Genomic DNA, 23,742 nt, shown 5'->3' on the forward strand with positions numbered 1-23,742 from the left:
CGATATTCAATGCGCTCCAGGCCTGGCCCCAGCTTGCGAGGACCAGGTTCATACGGTTTCAATCAGACAACATGACGACTGTTGCGTACATCAACCATCAGGGGGGAACAAGGAGTTCCCTAGCGATGGAAGAAGTAACCAAAATTATTCTTTGGGCGGAGTCTCACTCCTGCCACCTGTCTGCTATCCACATCCCAGGAGTGGAAAATTGGGAAGCGGATTTTCTGAGTCGTCAGAAATCGCATCCGGGGGAGTGGGAACTCCATCCGGAAATCTTTGCCCGAGTCACTCACCTGTGGGGCATTCCAGACATGGATCTGATGGCCTCTCGTCAGAACTTCAAAGTTCCTTGCTACGGGGCCAGATCCAGGGATCCCAAGGCGGCTCTAGTGGATGCACTAGTAGCACCTTGGACCTTCAAACTAGCTTATGTGTTCCCGCCATTTCCTCTCATCCCCAGGCTGATAGCCAGGATCAAGCAGGAGAGGGCGTCGGTGATCTTGATAGCCCCTGCGTGGCCACGCAGGACTTGGTATGCAGATCTGGTGAATATGTCATCGGCTCCACCTTGGAAGCTACCTTTGAGACGAGACCTTCTTGTTCAGGGTCCGTTCGAACATCCGAATCTGGTTTCACTCCAGCTGACTGCTTGGAGATTGAACGCTTGATTTTATCGAAGCGAGGATTCTCAGATTCTGTGATCGATACTCTTGTTCAGGCCAGAAAGCCTGTGACTAGAAAGATTTACCACAAAATTTGGAAAAAATATATCTGTTGGTGTGAATCTAAAGGATTCCCTTGGGACAAGGTTAAGATTCCTAGGATTCTATCCTTCCTTCAAGAAGGATTGGAAAAAGGATTATCTGCAAGTTCCCTGAAGGGACAGATTTCTGCCTTGTCGGTATTACTTCACAAAAAGCTGGCAGCTGTGCCAGATGTTCAAGCCTTTGTTCAGGCTCTGGTTAGAATCAAGCCTGTTTACAAACCTTTGACTCCTCCTTGGAGTCTCAATTTAGTTCTTTCAGTTCTTCAGGGGGTTCCGTTTGAACCCTTACATTCCGTTGATATTAAGTTATTATCTTGGAAAGTTTTGTTTTTGGTTGCGATTTCTTCTGCTAGAAGAGTCTCAGAATTATCTGCTCTGCAGTGTTCTCCTCCTTATCTGGTGTTCCATGCAGATAAGGTGGTTTTACGTACTAAACCTGGTTTTCTTCCAAAAGTTGTTTCTAACAAAAACATTAACCAGGAGATTATCGTACCTTCTCTGTGTCCAAAACCAGTTTCAAAGAAGGAACGTTTGTTGCACAATTTGGATGTTGTTCGCGCTCTAAAATTCTATTTAGATGCTACAAAGGATTTTAGACAAACATCTTCCTTGTTTGTTGTTTATTCAGGTAAAAGGAGAGGTCAAAAAGCAACTTCTACCTCTCTCTCTTTTTGGATTAAAAGCATCATCAGATTGGCTTACGAGACTGCCGGACGGCAGCCTCCCGAAAGAATCACAGCTCATTCCACTAGGGCTGTGGCTTCCACATGGGCCTTCAAGAACGAGGCTTCTGTTGATCAGATATGTAGGGCAGCGACTTGGTCTTCACTGCACACTTTTACCAAATTTTACAAGTTTGATACTTTTGCTTCTTCTGAGGCTATTTTTGGGAGAAAGGTTTTGCAAGCCGTGGTGCCTTCCATTTAGGTGACCTGATTTGCTCCCTCCCTTCATCCGTGTCCTAAAGCTTTGGTATTGGTTCCCACAAGTAAGGATGACGCCGTGGACCGGACACACCTATGTTGGAGAAAACAGAATTTATGTTTACCTGATAAATTTCTTTCTCCAACGGTGTGTCCGGTCCACGGCCCGCCCTGGTTTTTTTAATCAGGTCTGATATTTTATTTTCTTTAACTACAGTCACCACGGTACCATATGGTTTCTCCTAAGCAAATATTCCTCCTTAACGTCGGTCGAATGACTGGGGTAGGCGGAGCCTAGGAGGGATCATGTGACCAGCTTTGCTGGGCTCTTTGCCATTTCCTGTTGGGGAAGAGAATATCCCACAAGTAAGGATGACGCCGTGGACCGGACACACCGTTGGAGAAAGAAATTTATCAGGTAAACATAAATTCTGTTTTTTACGTTTTATAATATAGTGCAGTAGTTGAAAATTGCATTGCAAATTAGCTGCATTCAAAAAAAGAAAATTTTAAAATGTCTCTTGAATAAATAAGTTTCATTTTCTCTTGGTCTAACATAGAAATGTAGTAATAAAAAAGATGCAAAGCTCATACTAACGTCTTACATTTAGAATAAACAGCTTTGCAGACTGGGAAAGACTAGGGTGTGGGTTTGAATTTTTTTTCTCTGAGAGCAAGTCAACAAGCAATGTGCTTTGTAGCACTACTGCATATTTGACTGCTCACTTCAAACAGCACTTTGCTCTGGATGCACTGTGCTAAAGAAAACTTACACAGTGCAGCCAGAGCACAGCTCTGTTTGAAGAGAATTGTCTTATGTGGAGCAGCACTACAAAGTTCAAGCGCTAACAGTGCCTGCATGTGTCCTGCTCTTTCTGCAGACATGCTGCATTTTCTGCGATGACATCTCAGATTACTGTATCTTCTGCCTTGGGGCTTAATATCGGGAGAGTCCACGGCTTCATTCCTTACTGTTGGGAAATACTGAACCTGGCCACCAGGAGGAGGCAAAGACACCCCAGCCAAAGGCTTAAATACCTCTCCCACTTCCCCTATCCCCCAGTCATTCTTTGCCTTTTGTCACAGGAGGATGGCAGAGAAGTTTCAGAAGATTTCGGAGTTGTTCCTTAGGAGGGGTATCTGCCCTTCGATATGGGACTGGAGTTTTAAGTAGTCTTGTCAGCCTCTCAGTGAGAGCACTGACAGAACAGCTCCTTAAGCAATTAGTTTTGACGAGTTTCACTGCCTGCTTTTTCTTCACTCAAGTCCATGTCAGGAGCGATGCTACAAGACTGTCACCCTTGAGAGGCTGTGTTTCTGTTCCACAGCATGGATTCTGGTAAGATCGTTTCAATTTTTACATTTGTTGAAAACGCTAGAAGACAGGGTCACAGTGACTCCTTTTATCTTAATAGAATCATGGGTTAATATCTCCTGAGGGAGGTTATTGAACAGTGGGAATTAAGCAAATGTGATGCCTTGATTTTATGCTGCTTTATGTGTGAGATTTCATTGGGCTCATAGACTGTATGTTATGTGGTTGGAACACACAGGTTTTTACTTTCACTTTGAATGCTGCGCAGCTTGTAGCTCAGCGCGCTTTTTCTTATAGCAGGGGCGGTCCTGCCTTGCGGACCACGTGACCGGGAGTGGTCACACTTTAATTTCCTCTTTCCTGATCTTGCTGTCGGAGAAGACGTTTTTTTCTCTGTTTGCCTGGGTCTAGGAGGTGGTGAGTGCCCCAGCCATTGGGAGTATAAAGGTGCCCTTTTTGTGAGAAATAAAAATTATTCTTTTTATTCTGTGTCCTACTGTCATTTGCGCAAGCTATGGAGGATTCTGATAATCTTGTGGGTACTCCCCCTACTCCTAAAAGTAATACCTGTTTATATTGTGAGGAGGCCTTGGTATGCCCGCCCTCTCAACTATGTTCCACATGCATCAACAAAGTTATTATGTCTAAGAAGGTTAACCCCTTTAGTACCACTGAGCCGTCCACCTCTGAGGATTCGCTGTCCCGTGAGGTGCATACCCAACAGTCATCTCCCTCATCACATGCAGCTTCCCGTAGCACTCCTAATCCTCTATCTGGAGGGAGCCTTTTACCATCAGACCTTACAGCACCGTTAAAAACGGCGGTGTCTGAGGCTCTTAGTGCCTTACCTCGCCCTGCTAAGCCCAAGCAAAAGGTTAAACGTAGCTCTCCTATCCAGGGGTCATCAAGTGATTTATTGGATTTATCTGTTTTTCAATAATCCAAAGATGGGTCACACTCTGAGTCTTAAGAGGGTGAACTTTCTGGATCGGAGTCTGCTACCTCTAGGCCTCCTGCTGCGGAGGAACCAGCCTTTAGATTTAAGATTGAACACTTAAGTTTTCTTCTAAAGGAGGTTCTGTCTACATTAGAGGTTCCGGAGGACAAGCTGCCTGATGAACCTTTGATCCCTAAATTAGACAGAGTTTACAAGGACAGGGTAGTGTCGTTATCTTTTCCTGTACCTGTAAATATGACAAAGATTATTAAGAATGAGTGGGATAGAATTGGATCTTCCTTTTCCCCTTCGTCTTCATTTAAGAAATTAGTCCCGGTCTCGCAATTGGAGTTGTGGGGTTTCGACCCTAAGGTGGATGGTGCTATCTCCACACTGGCCAAGCGTACTACTATCCCACTTGAGGATAGTTCGTCGTTCAGAGAGCCGATTAATAAGAATATGGAAACTTTTCTAAGCATATGGGATACTTGTTTCAACCGGCAGCGGCTGTTGCCTCGGTTGCTGGAGCTGCGGCCTACTAGTGCGACTCCTTATAGGATTTAATCAAGGTGGAGGGTCCCCTCAACGTTATCCGAGAAAGAATTAAGACCCTGAGAATTGCTAATTTTTTTATATGCGATGCAAACATGTCCGGCACTGTGGCTTAAATACTGGTCTGCGGATATGACTTCTAAGTCTAGACTCCTTTCCCTTCCTTTTAAGGGAAAATTTTATTAAGAATGAAAATGTAAATTATGCTTACCAGATACTTTAATTTACTTCTCTATAAGGAGAGTCCACAGCCCCCTCCCGTGTTCTCCGATGGGCGACCCACTTAATTATATTGTTCTTCTGGCACCTTTTATACCCTGATATTTCTCCTACTGTTCCTTGTTCCCTCGGCAGAATGACTGGGGGATAGGGGAAGTGGGGGAGGTATTTAAGCCTTTGGCTGGGGTGTCTTTGTCTCCTCCTGTCTCCTCTGATAAGCATAATTTGTTTTTCCCTCTGCAGCTAATTTGCAATTCTAAAGCTTTTAAAAAGTGCTTTATTCTCCTGTAAAGCAAAATAGCTGATGCTTTAGTGTAACTGCGTAATTTTAAAATTTTAATTTCAAAATGACCTGCGGCAAATGTTTCAGACATAAAAAATCTCATTGCAGAAAGTGGGAAAAGAAAGCTGTGCCTCTGGGGTTTGTGTATAGACAACAGCTGGTGTATATTGCTGCACAAAAACTTAGTTCAGGTATTATATATGTATTACAGCTTTAGTATATGAGAGCATATAGATCTGTATTTGGCATTGGACACAAGTTTCCAGCTGCCTCTATGCACCTTTATTCAGCTTGGGAATTAAAGTAGTGCAAGTTTACAATTTACCACCTATTTTCTTACATTTTGTGGGCAAAATAGAGTAATCGGTGTGGGCATTTCTGGGTTTACATGACTCTTAAACCAAAAGTAAAGTCAAAATTAAACTTGCATGTAATTTGAAGACACTTGTAAATTGATTCTATTTTCAAATATACTTTGCTTTCTTTGCATCCATTGTTCATAAGGATATGTACATATCCTACACTACTGTGAGGTGGCTTAACACGCTTCTTATCATTGGCTCATCAGATAGCTCCCACTAGTGCATTGCTGCTCTGGAGGTGACTTCAACCTTTACACAATTATATACAATAAATAGTACGGTAATAAAATGCCCTAAAATATTAGTACAGATAGGTACAAGTGGGTAGAAAATATAATAATAATTTGCAAATTATATGGCGCTTTTCTCCCTGTGAGACTCAAAGCACTTTACAAATAAACCAATATAAGACATAAAAGTTAGGAGTTTCTGAAGGTCAGATAAGCGGACTGAATGCCTGATGGAAGAGGTGGGTCTTTAGTTTTTTTTTTATAAAGTCTGTAAGGACAGTGCCTCTCTGATTGTGCATGGTAAAGAGTTCCATAAAGTAGGGGCAGCCTGGCCAAATGCTCTGGAGCCTGAGTTTGTCCTTATTCTTGTCACTGAGAGGAGGGATGTGTTGGCTGACCTAAGGGAGCGGGGTGGGATGTAGGGTTTCAGGAGCTCTTTCAGGTACTGTGGGTCTTGGAAAATCTCTGTGGTGACTGATTTTAAGAGACATGAAACCCAAAAATTACTTCTATTATCTAATTTCCTTCATTCTTTTTGTATCATTTGTTGAAGGAGCAGCAATGCACTACTGGTTTATAGCTGAACACATGGGTGAGCCAATGACAATTGGTATTTCTTTCATGTAATTGGCAAGAGTCCATGAGATAGTGACGTATGGGATATACAATCCTACCAGGAGGGGCAAAGTTTCCCAAACCTCAAAATGCCTATAAATACACCTCTCACCACACCCACAATTCAGTTTTACAAACTTTGCCTCCTATGGAGGTGGTGAAGTAAGTTTGTGCTATGATTTCTACATTGATATGCGCTTCTCAGCGTTTTTGAAGCCCGATTCCTCTCAGAGTACAGTGAATGTCAGAGGGATATGAAGGGAGTATCACCTATTGAATGCAATGGTTTTCCTCACGGGGATCTATTTCATAGGTTCTCTATCGGTCGTAGAGATCTCCTACCTCCCTTTTCAGATTGACGTTATACTCTCATATTCCATTACCTCTACTGATAACCGTTTCATTACTGGTTTGGCTATCTGCTATATGTGGATGGGTGTCTCTTTTGGTAAGTATGTTTTCATTACTTAAGACACTCTCAGCTATGGTTTGACACTTTATGTATTTATATAAAGTTCTAAATATATGCATTGTACTTATATTTGCCATGATTCAGGTTTTCAGTATATTTCCTTTTGCAGACTGTCAGTTTCATATCTGGGAAATGCTTTTTTATGAAAATGTATTTCTTACCTGGGCTATAGTCTCTTTTTCAAATTGACTGTCTTTTAAATTCGCGGGCAGAATTAGGCTCCCGAGGGCGCAAAATGCCAAAGTTTATTGCGTTATTCTTGGCGCGAGATATTTTTTTTGACGCGAAGTTGCGTTCATTGACGCAAATTCGTCATTTCCGGCGTCTTAGTTGACGCCGAGTTCTTCACAAGGTTGTGTCATCTATGACGCAAGGTCGTTTTTGGCGGCAAAAAATATTTTTTCTGTTTGTTGTGCGTCATACTTGGCGCCGAATATTTTCATTATTTAAGACCCAATTCCTATTTGCTTCTTGCCTTTTTTCTATGTCAGAGGGGTATGCTGTTTTAATTTTTTTCCCATTCCTGAAACTGCCATATAAGGAAATTGATAATTTTGCTTTATATGCTGTTTTTTTATCTTACATTTGCAAGATGTCTCAATCTGATCCTGTCTCAGAAATCACTGTTGGAACCCTGCTGTCTGATAACAGTTCTACCAAAGCTAAGTGCATTTGTTGTAAACTTTTGTAGATTATACCTCCAGCTGTGGTTTGTAATAGTTGTCTTGATAAACTTTTACATGCATAAAATGTATCCATCAGTAGTAGTTCATTATCTGTTGCTGTTCCCTCAACATCTAATGCACAAGATATACTTGTAAATTTAAAAGAATTTATTTCTGATTCTTTTCAGAAGGCTTTGTCTGCCAATTCCGCCTTCTAATAAACATAAAAGGTCTTTTAAAACTTCTCATAGAGTTGATGAAATTTCAAATGACCGGCAACATATTGATTTATCCTTCTCTGATGAGGATCTATCTGATTCAGAAGACCCTGCCTCAGATATTGACACTGACAAATCCTCTTATTTATTTAAAATGGAGTATATTCGTTCTTTGTTAAAAGAAGTGTTGATTACATTAGATATGGAGGAAACTAGTCCTCTTGATATTAAAACTAGTAAACGTTTAAATTCTGTTTATAAACCTCCTGTGGTTATTCCAGAGGTTTTTCCAGTTCCTGATGCTATTTCTGATATGATTTCTAAAGAATGGAATAGGCCTGGTACTTCTTTTATTCCTTATTCAAGGTTTAAAAAATTGTATCTTTTGCCAGCAGTTAATTGGAATTTTGAGAAAAGATCCCTAAAGTTGATGGGGCTATCTCTACTCTTGCTAAACGTACTACTATTTCCTACGGAAGATAGCACTTCTATTAAAGATCCTTTAGATAGGAAACTTGAATCCTATCTAAGGAAGGCTTATTTATATTCAGGTCATCTTCTTAGGCCTGCAATTTATTTGGCTGATGTTGCAGCTGCTTCAACTTTTTGGTTGGAATCTTTAGCGTAACAAGTATCGAATCATAATTTGTCTAGCATTGTTAAGTTGATTCAACATGCTAATAATTTCATTTGTGATGCCATTTTTTATATCATCAAAATTGATGTTAAATATATGTCTTTAGCTATTTTAGCTAGAAGAGCTTTGTGGCTCAGCATTCCAAGTCCAGATTGCTATCTCTTTCTTTCCAAGGTAATATATTATTTGGTTCTCAGTTGGATTCAATAATTTCAACTGTCACGGGGGGAAGGGAGTTTTCTTTGCCTCAGGATAAAAGACCTAAGGGTAAGTCTAAAGGTTCTAACCGTTTTCGTTACTTTTGACAAAATAAGGAACAGAAACCTAATCTTTCCCCCCATAGGAATCTGTTTCCAATTGGAAGCCTTCTTCGAATTGGAATAAATCCAAGCCATTTAAGAGATCAAAGCCAGCCCCCAAGTCCGCATGAAGGTGCGGCCCTCATTCCAGCTGGTGGGGGGGGGGGGGGGGGGGGGCAGATTAAAAATTTTCAAAGACATTTGGATCAATTCGGTCCAAAATCATTGAATTCAGAGTATTGTCTCTCAGGGGTACAGAATAGGATTCAGAGTAAGACCGCCTGTAAGAATATTATTTTTCTCTCACTCATTCCAGCAAACCCAGTAAAGGCTCAGGCTTTCCTGAAGTGTGTTTCAGACCTGGAGTTATCAGGGGTAATCATGCCAGTTTTGTTTCAGGAACCGGGTCTGGGGTTTTATTCAAATCTATTCATTGTCCCAAAGAAAGAGAATTCATTCAGACCAGTTCTGGATCTAAAGATTTTGAATCGGTATGTAAGAGTACCAACTTTCAAGATGGTTACTATAAGGACTATTCTGCCTTTTGTTCAGCAAGGGCATTATATGTCCACAATAGACTTACAGGATGCATATCTTCATATTCCGATTCATCCGGATCACTATCAGTTCCGGAGATTCTCTTTTCTAGACAAGCATTACCAATTTGTTGCTCTTCCTTTTGGCCTAGCGACAGCTCCAAGAATCTTTTAAAAGGTTCTCGGTGCCATACTCTCTGTAATCAGAGAGCGGGGTATTGCAATGTTTCCTTATTTGGACGATATCTTGGTACTCGCTCAGTCTTTACGTTCTGCAGAATCTCACACAAATCAACTAGTGTTGTTTCTTCGAAGACATGGAGGATCAATTTACCAAAAAGTTATTTGATTCCTGTGCATGGAAGTTTTAGGTCTCATGTCTGCAGCATCGGACGCGATCCCCTTTGCTCGTTTTCATATGAGACCTCTCCAGCTTTGTATACTGAACCAATGGTGCAGGGATTATACAAGGATATCACAGTTAATATCCTTAAATCCCAATGTTCTACTTTCTCTGACTTGGTGGTTAGATCACCATCGTATAATTCTAGGGGCCTCTTTGGTTCGTCCAACCTGGACTGTGATCACAACAGATGCAAGTCTTTCAGGTTGGGGAGCTGTTTGGGGATCTCTGACAGCACAAGGGGTTTGGAAATCTCAAGAGGCGAGATTACCAATCAATATTTTGGAAATCCGTGCAATTCTCAGGGCTCTTCAGTTTTGGCCTTTGTTGAAGAGAGAACCGTTCATTTGTTTTCAGACAGACAATATCACAACTGTGGCTTATGTCAATCATCAGGGTGGGACTCAGTCCTCAAGCTATGAAAGAAGATACTTGTTTAAGCGGAATCCAGCTCCTGTCTAATTTCTGCGGTTCATATCCCAAGTATAGACAATTGGGAAGCAGATGTGTTTTCTCAAATTGTTCAGATGTGGTGGCTTCCAGAAATAGATCTGATGGCATCTCATCTAAACAAAAAACTTCCCAGGTACCTGTCCAGGTCTAGGGATCCTCAGGCGGAAGCAGTGGATGCGTTGACACTTCCTTGACCTTATCAACCTGCTTATATTTTCCTGCCTCTAGTTCTTTCAAGAGTGATCTCCAAAATCATCATGGAGCAATTGCTTGTGCTGCTGGTGGCTCCAACATGGTCTCACAGGTTTTGGTATGCTGATCTTGTTCGGATGTCCACCAATCAGCAGATAGAACCTAGGTTCTTTGCTGCTCCTGAGCCAAGGATAAGACGAGTAGGAAGCCAATTAAATAATTGAAGTAAATTAAAAAGTTGCTTTAAATTGTATGCTCTGTCAAAATCATGAATGTATAATTATGACTTTACTGTCCCTTCAATATAACCACTGGGCACCAAATCTAGCAGTTCATCCCTGATGCAAATGATACAGGCAGATTGTGTATATGAACATGAGTTCTAGTCTGTGTATGGGACAGTTTCTGTTAGTCTGTAAATGGTCATTTGTATGTACAGTATATATTGTACTTTTCTTATTTAAGATACGATGAGTCCACGGATTTCATCCTTGTGGGATTACGCCTCCTGGTCAGCAGGAGGAGGCAAAGAGCACCACAGCAGATCCGGAATTAAAGGATCTTGTAGGGGGCTGGCTTTCCGTTTTTTTGCTCGTTTGGTTTCAAGTCAAATGTTTTTCTCTCAGAGGCAGTTTCTGCTTTCAAACTTGTCTGAAGATCAGACGATAGGAGAGACGTCTTTACACTGTGTAGGAGACCTCTCAGACCTGGGAGTGATTGTTCCAGTTCTATTACTGGTACAGGTTCTGAGGTTACTGATCGGGTTGTGGTTTTCGTAAACCGGAAATCCTCTGACCATTTTTTTTTTTTTGAATATTGTCCTTCAGGATGGAAACTATTAATTTGTTTCCTTCCTCCTTTAATCCTAGAGGGTCAATTTATGACAATGGTGGATTCCAGAACAAGTGCCTTCATGTGCTGTTCTCGAGAATAGTCTCAAGTTTTAGGGTTTGTCTTTACTGGACAAACACCTCCTGTTCGTGGTCCTTCGGTCTTACCATAGTTCCGAGTTCTTACAGAGACTCGGGGATCGCTATTGACGGTGCTTCAGTTACGGGACATCACAATGGTGCCCTAGCTGGCTGATATCCTAGTCACAGCGTTATTCTTGCAGCAAGCAGGATTTTCTTGGATATGGCGTTATACTTCCCATGATCTCACAGGTGGAATGTGTCTTTGGAAAAGTGTTCCTTAGTCCCAAGCACATGGGTAGTTTTCTTAGGAATCATGACTAATTCCATATCAATGAAGATTTTTCTGACTGCGGTCAGGAAATTAAGTCCTCTCAATTTGGGCCTAGTCCTTCAGTCCACTTCTCGGCCTTCAGTGGCTTAGTACATAGGTGTATTCGGACTGATGGTGACAGCAATGGACAATAGCCGGATAGATAGCTCAGCATGCTAACGCGCTGTGGCTGAACTCTGTAACAACCCAAGGGTTGCAGGTTCAATCTCCGGTGAGGTCTACTCTACCTTTCATTCTTCCGAGGTTGATCAACTGAGCAGTGTCTTGTGTTCCTTTCACTTCCGGTTGTTAGTGTTACTTCAGGCCTATGCAGTTAAGCATACTCGGCACTGAAACGGAGACTATGCGGATTTGTCTCCTCTATTTGTCTCTGGATCACCTATTCCAGGGAACATGATTTAGCAGAGTATGGACTCAGACGGAGTCTGTTCTTTTTATAGACTTGCTGGATCTGAGAGCGAAACTCAAGGCTCTGATGATATGGCCTCAGTTGGCTTCGGCCCAGTTTCATCCTTTTTCAGGCGGACAATATGTCAACGACAGGGAGGAACGAGGTGTTCCTTAACCATTGCTGAGGTGGCAAAAATTATATAGTGGACGGAGGCTCATTCTTGCTATCTGTCAGCGATCCATATCCCAAGGGTGGACACTTAGGAAACGGATTTTCTGAGTAGACAGGCTTTTCTTCTGGGAGAGTGGAGAACTCCATCCGGGAGTATTCTCCAACCTGATTTTCAAATGGGGTCGGCTGGAGTTGGATCTCATGGCCTCTTGTCAGTATGCCAGGTTTCTGGGATACGTGTCCAGGTCTAGAGGCCCACGATCCGAGCTGATAACTGCCTGATTTCCCCCATTTGCGCTTCGTTTCTGGGTGATTGTTCAAATCTTATAGGAGGAGGCATCGGTGATCCTCCTCACTTTTATGCGGCCTTTGCAGGATTGGGTGTTCCAATCCGGTGGACATGTTATCTCTGCAACCTTGACTCTTCTTTTACCCAAGTCTAGTTTCTCTAAAGCTGATTGCTTGGAGATTGGATGCTTGATCCTATTCAAGCGAGTTTTCTCTGATTCGGTTATAAATACCTTAATTCAGACATGTAAGCCTGTAAACTACTGAAACTGACTTCTAATTTTTCATCTCTTGAGAAAGTCTGGGCGTCCTCAGACGAAACGCGTAGAGTTTGTTTCATAGCTGTATGTTATATTATAACACAGTTTGGATGTAAAGATACCTTTATATGCAGATTTTATTTGTGCCTCTTGTAAGTAGCCATTTGTATGTGTGCACTTACACTGAATTAAAGAATACTACACTTGAATTGGGCTGCGCCTGTCTTTGCTTTCTTTTCACAGACTACTACCTGCTGGAGGTGTTTGGAGAATACACCCCCCTTTGTCTCAGGCAGCGCTCATCACTACAGTGACACAGGAAGCAGACTTTCACTGACACCTGCAACACGCTATTACAGTGGATCTACTTCCTGCTCAACAGAGCAACCGGCTTTTTCACAGCTCACAGACTTAACCCAGGAACGTAAGCGCCCCTCTGCTTTTCAGTTTCTCTGTTTTTTTAAGCCTGTAAACTAGGAAGTTTCCATGAGATGGGGAATACATTTCTTTTTGGTGTAAATCCAAGGGTTCCACATGGAATAGAGTTAGGATTCCCAGGATTTTGTCTTTTCTACAAGACAGATTTGAGAAGGGTTTCTAAGTGAGTTCCCTAAAGGGTTAGATCTCTGTTTTATTTATTTTGTTTCACAAGCGTCTGGCAGATGTTCCAGATGTTCTATCTTTTGTCAGGCTCTGATTTGAGTCAGGCCTGTGTTTAGGTCTCTTGCTCCTCCGTGGAGTTTGATTTTAGATCTGAAAGTTCTTCAAGGGGTTCCGTTGAACCTATGCATTCCATAGATATTAAGTTGATATCTTGGAAAGTTTTATTCTGGTTGCCATTTCTTCTGCTTGATGAGTGTCTGGAGTTTTAGGCTTTCAATATAATTCGCCTTACCTTAGTTTTCTTTCAGATAAGGTGGTGTTATGTATGAGTCTTTGTTTCTCATAAGAACGTTATTTAGGAGATTGTTGTTCCTTCTTTGTGTTCTAATCTTTCTTCTCAGAAGGAACGTCTTCTGCACTTTTTGGGCATAGTCCGTGCTTTAAATCTTTCATTTCAAGAATCTAAGGACTTTCGTCAATCGTGTTCTCTGACTTTTTTCTGGGAAAGGGAAGGGTCAGAAAGCTACGGCTACCTCTTTCTTTTGGGCTGAAGAGTATTATCCATTTTACATATGAGCCTGCTGGACGGCAGACTCATGAACGAATTACGGCTCATTCCTCTAGGGCTGTTGCTTCCTCATGGGCATTCAAAAATGATGCTTCTGTTGAACAAATTTGCAAGGCTGCAACTTGGTCTTCTCTTCACACTTTTTCTAAATTTTACAAATTTGATACTTTTGCTTCAGCTGAGGCTGCTTTTAGGAGAAAGGTTCTTCAAGCAGTGGTGTCTTCCGTTTAGGTTCCCTGTCTTGTCCCTCCCTTTTCATCCGTGTACTATAGCTTTGGTATTGTATCCCACAATTAAGGATGAAATCCGTGGACTCATAGTATCTTAAAAAAGAAAAGAAAATTTATGCTTACCTGATAAATGTATTTCTTTTTGGATACGATGAGTCCACAGCCCGCCCTGTTCTAATGAGACAGGTTATGAATTTTTTGTTAAACTTCAGACACCTCTGCACCTTGGCTTTTCCTTTCTCTTCCTAACTTCGGTTGAATGACTGGAGTGGGAGGAAGGGGAGGAGCTATATATACAGCTCTGCTGTGGTGCTCTTTGCCTCCTCCTGCTGACCAGGAGGCATAATCCCACAAGTAAGGATGAAATCCGTGGACTCATCGTATCCAAAAAGAACTAAATTTATCAGGTAAGCATACATTTTCTTTTTATATAGTATGTATGGTATATTCTATAGATGCACATGTATTGCGGCATGCAGTTATATAACAACTAGAAGGATGTATATTCTGCAAAATAAGGTGGAATAAAAATATTTATAAATGTATTCTCTTTTTTTAACTCAGGTGCTGACAGTGTTGTATACCTCTCAGTAGAAGGACTCACGTCAGCCGTGCGAGAGGGAATCAAATCATTTAAAGAAGAACAGAATGGTCTTAACGGCACATCCACAAGATCGTCATCTGTTGGCCATTGTACGGCGTGTCTGACAGGAGATTATCCTGTTGAGCTAGAGTGGTAACACTGGCATCTATATGCTGATCATAATAGACTCTCAGCTTCCACTGTGGAATGTATCACAAAATACAGAACTGTTTTTTTCTTTTGTTTGTGAAAACTGTGATCACTGCATATGTCAGTGCTCATGCAGAAATATCCTAGAAATAGGACTAAATATCAGCAAGAAATGTTTGTTTCTGGTTAAATATTCTGTATATTATATCCAGTACATTTATTTTTAACTGACTGATCTTGTGCAAATGCTTGTGCTGTGTGTTTGTTTTTTGTTTGTTTTTTAATAAATGTTATTACATTTATTGAATAGACACTTTATATCTTGTTTAAAAACGTACCAGCCTTTATTTTGGACAATACTGGCAAGTAATCATGAAGAATAAAAGCCTATATAAAATTGCAGCCATTGATTTTTAGTGGCCATTGTTTTAGAACGTCTTCTATATTTGCCACTTGAAATGTGTTTGACTTTTGAGATGTATGATACCTATCACTGGAATCATCGGGAATTAATCCAACCCTCCTGGACTTTTTTTTATTTATTTTTAAATGAAGCACCCACAATGTCTATAAAGGTAACCAACTGGATGACTGTTAAAATATGCTGTTCAATTTTTAGATAAAAATAAATTTCTGTTGCCTTTCATGGTCTTTAATGGAAATTACTTAAAGGGATAGGAAACTCCAAAATTTTCTTGCATGATTTGGATAGAACATACAATTTTAAACAACTTTCCAATTTACTTCTATTATCAAATTTGCTTCATTATCTTATTATCCTTAGCTGAAGGAACATATTTGCTCTACTGAAGCTAGATGAACACATCTAGTTAGCCAATCACAAGAGACAAATGTTTATAGGCACCAATCAGCAGTTAGCTCCCACTAGTGCAGGATATGTGCGTATTCATTTTCAACCAAGAAAACAAAGCACATTTGAAAATAGAAATTAATTTAAGTGTCTTAAAATTACCTGCTCTTTCTGAATCATGCAAGTTTAATTTTTAACTTTTCTATCCCTTTAAAGTGACAGTGTACTGTAGTGTTGGTTTCTCTTGAATGTGTTTCCAATTACCTGTTGTACCTGTTGCAAAGTATAAAAATGTATGGAAACATTTACCCTTTAGGTGTATTTTTGCATTTAAAATGTGTTTTTGCTCTTTGAAATCACAACCCATTAAAATGGACTTAGCTTGAAGGGAAAGCAGATTTCATTATCTTAAAGGGACACTAAACCCCATGATTCAGGTAGAGAATACAATTTTAAACAACATTCCATTTTACTTCTATTATCTAATTTGCTTCATTCTTTAGATATCCTTTGTTAAATAAATAGCAATGCACATGGGTGAGCTAATCACACAAGGCATCTATGTGCAGCCACCAATCAGCATCTACTGAGCCTATCTAGATATGCTTTTCAACAGAGGATATCAAGAGAATGAAGCAAATTAAATAATAGAAGTAAATTAGAAAGCTGTTTAAAATCAAATGCTCTTTCTAAATCATGAAAGAAAAAATTTGGGTTTCATGTCCCTTTAACTCTCAAACATAAATACTTATTTATCTCTGTCTAAGATAGGTATTACTATCTTCCTTTCTCTCCCTGTGGTAGTGTCATTTCTTCTGCTGGATCTTTACACCTTTTTTATACCCATTACTGTAGTATTCAGTATGTCGCGATTTCATTACACAAAAGCATGTATTTCAGTTGACAAAATAACAGTAAAGGATATATTTGTAAACTGTTTAATACACTCCAGATAGGGGAGAACACTTTTTTCATAGAAAATCCCTTGGTTCTATTTTTTTAATCACGCATATTAATCATATTGACTTAATTATAGATTTAAAGATTCTTTTTATAACAAGGCAAACATACACACTTATCTGAAAATTAAGAGGAAACTTTAATTTCATAAATAAGTGGGTTGATAAAGGGTTTGATTGTACTAAAAATCTATTTATCATCCCAACATTCCCCATATAATGTTGTTAACCCATGACACAAGATCCCTAAAGGGACATGAAACCCATTAAACAGATTTACAATTTACTTCTGTTATCTAATTTGCTTCATTCTATTGGTATCCTATGTTGAAGGCAATGCACAACTGGGAGCTGGCTGAATGCACTGGGTGAGCCAATAACATGAGGCATATATATGTGCAGCCACCAATCAGCAGCTCCTGAGCCTACCTAGGGATCCTTTTCAATGAAGTATACCAAGAGAACAAAACAAATGAGATAATAGAAGTACATTGGAAAGTTGTTTAAAATCATATGCTCTATCTGAATCAGGTAAGAAAATATATTTAAGTCTCATGTCCCTTTAAAATAATTGTGTCAGCTGTTAACGATTAGCTTTGAACAAATAACCTGTGAAAGCCAAAGTAGGGGAAAGCATAAGCATTTCTCCACAGTTCAAAGAATACTGAAAAAAGGTTAAATTAATACTGATGCTTGAATAAGCTTAAAAGCAGAGTAATTCATGTCTGATGCCTGCTGGTCAGCAGCATTTATAATTATAACATCAGTTAACCAATTAGCACTTATATTCTCATAATATGTTTGTACTTGGAACTATACAAAATGGTGTAATATTGTAGAAATATTCAACTAAGATACCAGACTTGCATATAATTACCACTAACTAACCCAGATAAGAAAAGTTAGAATATATGATACAAGTATTGCCAAAATCAACTATGGTCAAGATAACAATTTATGGACTAACAGACTCAAAATATTGAATCTGACCGGTTGGAAATATTAATACATTAAAACTGTGAATAAAGTTTTGCAAAAAAAACAATCGCAACATATATCCTAACCCCTGTATAAAGTTTATAATACCTATAATTATATGGGCCAAGCGGAAATACAATAAAAATTTAAAGTAACAAGATAATATAATCAACTCAGCAAGTCTAATCAAGTCAGCTGGGCACACTATCTGACACAATATTGTGACTACATCCTTATATAAAGATATTCAGACCAACTTGTGCTATACCCAGAATAGACACATCAGCACACCATAGTATTTCCCAAATACATATGAAACACAATTGACATAAGTGTCCAATTCGTTGAAAGAAATACCATATACACATATTTCCTCTTAAGGACATGGCGAGTCCATGGATCATCTTCATTACTTATGGGATATTCTCCTGCCTGCAGGAGGCGGCAAAGGGCACATACAGTCCCTCCCTTCCCCTCCAACCCAGTCATTCTCTTTGCCTACGTTAGTAATAGGAGATGGCAAAGTGAGGTGTTAGAAAAAGATTTTTCAATCAAGAGTTTATTTTTTAGTGCCAGAATGTACTACTTTGCTCTGGGGTGTAGCCTAGACCCTGGTTTCTCAACACCCGGTCCGTGGCCCAGTACCGGGCCGTGACAGCCCTGCTGGTGGGCCCTGACCTGTCATGCCCCCACTGCACACTCTTACCCCACTGCACACCAGGGGCAGACTGAGACCAATCAAGGCCCCAGGAAAACTGTCTCACACTGACCCAAATGTATTCAAATGTATGCAAATGAACATGGTAGCCTCCCAACCCCAACAGGCACATCAACCTCCAGAGCCAGGACCCCCAACAATAAGGGCAAGAGAAAAATCCCCCAACCTCCAGGGCCAGACCTCACACTCCATGGCCCTCACAGTGACAGACCCCCAGCAGGACCCCCCACACTCCAGGGCCCCCACTAAACCCACTTAACTTCTAAGTTACTGATATGGCAACTGAAAACTCCAGCTTAAGAAATGCACCAGGAGCCGTGGAGATGCTATTTGTGGGGCCCCCTACTTGTTAGTCCCTTGGCCCAGGTTCTATTTGCCTGGCTAATCAGCCCGCCCCTGCTGCATACTATATATATATATATATATATATATAATTACCGGGCCCTGGACATGTCCAGCTAAAATTTACCGGGCCTTGAGGTCACAGTAGGGCTTTTTGGTGGCTTTAAGGCATTAGGAACTGGTGGGACATAATTCTCACTGCGCCTCCTAAGATGTTGCTGCCCCATTATAGCCTAAGCGCATGGTAACTCAGGCTGATCTGCTTCCACAGAGCTATGAGAGGGAGAAGTAGGATGCTCTTACACCTGTTGGACGACCCTGTTATCAGGCAGCATGGAGGTAAGTGCTATTTATTTTTCATTCTGGAACCACAGGCAGAGAGATTATGACATTTTACACACCCTTATTTTTACAATTGTATTATGCTGCTAGTGCAGCTCCGGGACAAAACTCCTCTTATTAAGATATAGGGGTTATGTTGTGGCAAAATCAGTATGTACAGGCACTGGGGAGACTGCTTTTATTTTTATTAGGGTTCCGGTGAACTTGTGTTTTTTAACATGGATACCGGGCTAGATAGACTTATTTGATGTACGCCCACAATGGGCGGGGCCTATTTCCGCGCACTTCCTCATTCTGGCTGCTACCCGGGCTGAGAAGTCGCATGGAGTTTCTGTTGCCGCATGGCCTCTGTTTACAAAATAATTGGTCAGGCGGTGGTAGTGCTCCCGGCAAGCGGTGTGTTCTGTTTTTCCACCGGTCCTCTGATATCTGCATCCGGTGGTCCTGGGAGGTCAATCTGTTGTTTGGTGGCAGGTAGGCACCTCAGCAGGCTGCTGAGGTGTTAATGTGTCTGAAAAAGCGTTAACTTGTATTTTTTTGCTATATTGTAAAATCGGCAGTAAAAAAATTTGCGTTTAAAATTTTAAGGCACAGGCTGATTATTTTCATAACGGTCTAAGTTAATTTTTTCGATCTCAAAATTACTTGTTGGGGATTTACCCTTGCTGGCTATCCCTTGGTTCTGTTTCAAAGTCACAGTTGCATATATTTAAAAAAAAAAAAAAGTTTTATTTTATGTGAGAGATGGATACTGAAGCTGATCAATCTGCTCTTTGTTCTATGTGCTTGAATGCTCAGGTTGAACCCCCTATTCCTTTTTGTCCCTCATGTGTTGAGAGGGCCTTGAATTACAAAGAAAGGATATTTCATGAGCAAGCCTCTTCTAAGGCAGATGCTTCTCAGGGGTCTCAAGATGAGAGTCAAAGTATTTCGCAGCGGTCTCCCCAAATGTCCCAAGAGATTTCGCCCGCTCAAGCAGTGCCCTGTACTAATACTTTAGCTTCAAATATTTCTTTAATGGATATAGCTAAGGTAGTGTCTTTTATTTCTGATATATTATCTGCCTTTTCCATGTTTCAAGAAAGACGTAAGAGAAGGAGTGACCATGGAGTCAGTAAGGATACTGATGCAGTGGTGTCATTTTCAAATTTACCCTCTCAAGAGCATGAGTTGGAGGGTTCGGAGTCTTTGTCTGAGGGTGAACTTTCTGATTCTGGAAGTTCGGTTCCCCTTTCAGATTCGGAGGTGGTTTCTTTCAGGTTTAAGTTAGAACACCTCCGCCTGTTACTCAGGGAGGTATTATCAACTTTAGATGATTGTGACTCTACAGTAGTAGTGGCTCCTGAAAAGTTGTGTAAGATGGATAAATATTTTGAAACTCCCTCTTATTCAGATGTTTTTCCAATACCTAAGAAGGCTTTGGAGACTATTTCTAAGGAATGGGACAGACCAGGTATTCCTTTTTCTCCATCACCGGTCTTTAAGAAAATGTTCCCTATAGCGGACGCTATAAAGGAAAATTGGCAGACAGTACCTAAGGTGGAAGGAGCTGTTTTTTTACCCTGGCTAAACGTATGACTATTCCTATTGAGGATAGCTGTGCCTTTAAGGATCCTATGGACAAGAAGTTGGAAGGATTACTTAAGAGGATTTATACTCATCAGGGGTTTTTGTTGCAGCCTACTGCATGCATTGCCACGGTTACTAGTGCAGCAGCTTATTGGTTTGACGCTCTGTCTGAGTCTCAGACATGAAACCCCTTTGGAGGAAATCCAGGATAGGATTAAGGCGCTTAAGTTAGCTAATGCCTTTATTACTGATGCTTTGTTGCAAATTACTAAATTAGCTGCAAAGACTTTGGGGTTTTCTATCTTGGCCCGCAGAGCCTTGTGGTTAAAACCATGGGCTGCGGTTGTGTCTTCCAAGTCTAAGCTTCTAACAATTCCTTACAAGGGAAAGACCTTGTTTGGACCTGGCCTAAAGGAAATTATTTCTGACATCACTGAAAGTAAGGGTCATCTACTTCCTCGGGATAAGAGAAACAATCAAAAGGGACGTCAAAGTAATTTTCGTTCCTTTCAAAATTTCAAGAGTAATTCCTTTGTTTCCCCCGCCAGACAGGACGGAAACTTTACCCAGCCTAAGCCTACTTGGAGACCCAGCCAGTCATGGATTAAGGGAAAGCAACCCAAAAAGCCTGCTGCTGAATACAAGACTGCATGAAGGGTTTGCCCCCGACCCAGGGCCGGATCTGGTCGGGGGTATGCTGTCCTTTTTCGTTCAGGCATGGGTAAGAGATGTCCAGGACCCCTGGACTATAGAGATTCCAGAGGATACAGACTGGAGTTCAAAGCCTTTCCTCCTCGAGGAAGGTTTCTACTTTCAAGGTTATCTGCAAACCAGATAGAGAGAGGCGTTCTTATGTTGTGTAAAAGACCTCTTCTCCATAGGAGTGATTGTTCCAGTTCCTACTCAGGAACAAGGCGAAGGTTTTTATTCCAATCTGTTTGCAGTTCCCAAAAAGGAGGGAACTTTCAGGCCGATCTTAGACCTCAAGAGTCTAAACAAATTTCTCAGAATCCCATCATTCAAGATGGAGACTATTCACACTATTCTACCATTGATCCAGGAGGGTCAATTCATGACAACGGTGGACTTAAAGGATGCATATCTTCATGTTCCTATCCACAGGGAACATCACAAGTTCCTAAGATTTGCATTTCTGGACAAACATTTCCAGTTTGTGGCTCTTCCTTTTGGGTTGGCCACAGCACCCAGAATTTTCACAAAGGTTCTGGGGTCTCTTTTGGCGGTCCTAAGACCACGGGGCATTGCAGTATCGCCTTACCTGGACGATATTCTAATCCAAGCGCCATCTTACCATCAAGCAAAGTCCCATACCGACCTGGTCATAGCCTTCCTGAGATCTCACAGGTGGAAGGTAATTTTAGAAAAGAGTTCTCTAGTCCCAAATACAAGGGTTACCTTTTTGGGAACTTTAATAGACTCTGTTCAAATGAGGATTTTTCTGACAGAAGTCAGGAAATCAAAGATTATAGATACCTGTGGAGTTCTCTTAACCGCTCCGAATCCATCTGTGGCCCAGTGTATGGAGGTAATCGGATTGATGGTTGCGGCAATGGACATTGTCCCATTTGCTCGGTTCCATCTCAGTCCTCTGCAGCTGAACATGCTCAGACAGTGGAATGGAGATTATGCGGACTTGTCTCCTCAAATAGTCATGGAGAAGGAGACAAGAGACTCTCTTCAATGGTGGTTGTGTCTGGATCATCTTTCTCAGGGAACCTGCTTTCGCAGACCTTCCTGGGTGATTGTGACAAGACGCCAGTCTTTTAGGATGGGGAGCCGTCTGGGTTTCTCTCAAGACTCAGGGAGTGTGGACCCGGGCGGAGTCTCTCCTTTCTATCAACATTCTGGAAATCAGAGCGATTTTCAATGCACTTCTGGCCTGGCCTCAGTTGGCCTCGGCCCGGTTCATCAGATTTCAGTCGGACAACATAACGACTGTCGCCTACATCAATCATCAGGGAGGAACGAGGAGTTCCTTGGCGATGTCAGAAGTATCCAAGATCATTCAGTGGGCGGAGAACCGCTCTTGTCATCTGTCAGTGATCCACATCCCAAGGGTGGACAACTGGGAGGCGGATTTTCTGAGCAGACAAACTTTCCATCCGGGCGAGTGGGAACTTCATCCAGAAGAGTTCTCAAGTCTGATCCTCAAATGGGGTCAACCGGAATTGGATCTCATGGCATCTCGACAGAATGCCAAGCTTATGAGGTACGGGTCGAGGTCCAGGGATCCACAGGCATAACTGATAGATGCTCTGGCAGTTCCTTGGTCCTTCAAGCTAGTATACCTGTTTCCCCTATTTGCACTTCTTCCTCTGGTCATTGCTCGAATCAAACAGGAGAGGGCTCCGGTGATCCTCATTGCTCCAGCCTGGCCTTGCAGGACTTGGTATGCGGACCTGGTGGACATGTTGTCTCTACCACCCTGGAAACTTCCGTTGAGGAAGGATCTTCTTATTCAAGGTCCCTTCCTTCACCCAAATCTAGTTTCTCTGAAGCTGACTGCTTGGAAATTGAACGTTTGATTTTGTCAAAACGAGGTTTTTTTGATGTGGTCATTGAGACCTTGGTTCAGGCTCGTAAGCCGGTAACTAGAAAGATTTACCATAAGATATGGCGTAAATATCTTTATTGGTGCAAATCTAATGGCTACTTGTGGAGTAAGATTAGGATTCTGAGAATTTTAGCTTTTCTCCTAGAGGGATTGGAGAAGGGTTTGTCGACTAGTTCTTTAAAGGGTCAGATTTCAGCCTTGTCAGTGTTACTACATAAACGTCTGGCAGAGGTTCCAAATGTTCAATCTTTCTGTCAGGATCAGACCTGTATTTAAGCCTATTGCTCCTCCATGGAGTCTTAATTTGGTTCTTAATGTTCTTCAAGGGGTTCCATTTGAACATATGCATTCTTTGGACATTAAACTTCTGTCTTGGAAAGTTTTATTTCTGGTTGCTATTTCTTCTGCTCGTAGAGTGTCCAGGCTCTCGGCGTTGCAATGAGCTTCCCCTTATCTCATTTTTCATGCAGATAAGGTTGTCTTGCGTACCAAGTTGGGTTTTCTTCCTAATGTAGTTTTGGACCGAAACATTAACCAGGAGATTGTTGTACCTTCATTGTGCCCTAATCCTTCTTCTCAGAAGGAGTGTCTTTTGCACAATCTTGATGTTGTTCGTGCTTTGAAGTTTTATTTACAGGCGACAAAGGATTTTCGTCAGTCTTCCTCTTTATTTGTTGTTTTCTCAGGGAAACAAAGGGGTCAAAAGGCGACAGCTTCTTCGCTTTCTTTCTGGTTGAGGAGTATCATTCGCTTTGCTTATGAAACCACTGGGAAGCAGCCTCCTGAGAGGATTACGGCTCATTCTAATAGAGCTGTGGCTTCCTCGTGGGCATTCAAGAATGAAGCGACTGTTAAACAGATTTTTTAAAGCTGCTACTTGTA

At 41.3% G+C, this 23,742-nt stretch overlaps 1 protein-coding gene across 1 annotated transcript in view; it reads left to right on the plus strand.

Moving 5' to 3' along the window:
* Positions 1-15,210, plus strand: part of LOC128650191 (amidophosphoribosyltransferase) — a gene marked incomplete in the record, with an annotated part of 250,484 nt that extends 235,274 nt beyond the window's left edge. Inside the window, 1 exon segment of the mRNA XM_053703937.1 lies at positions 14,398-15,210. Coding sequence (XP_053559912.1) covers positions 14,398-14,573 — 176 coding nt within the window.
* Positions 15,211-23,742: the final 8,532 nt, after the last annotated feature.

The sequence above is a fragment of the Bombina bombina genome, chromosome 2 (assembly GCF_027579735.1).
Source record: "Bombina bombina isolate aBomBom1 chromosome 2, aBomBom1.pri, whole genome shotgun sequence".
Taxonomy (NCBI): domain Eukaryota; kingdom Metazoa; phylum Chordata; class Amphibia; order Anura; family Bombinatoridae; genus Bombina; species Bombina bombina.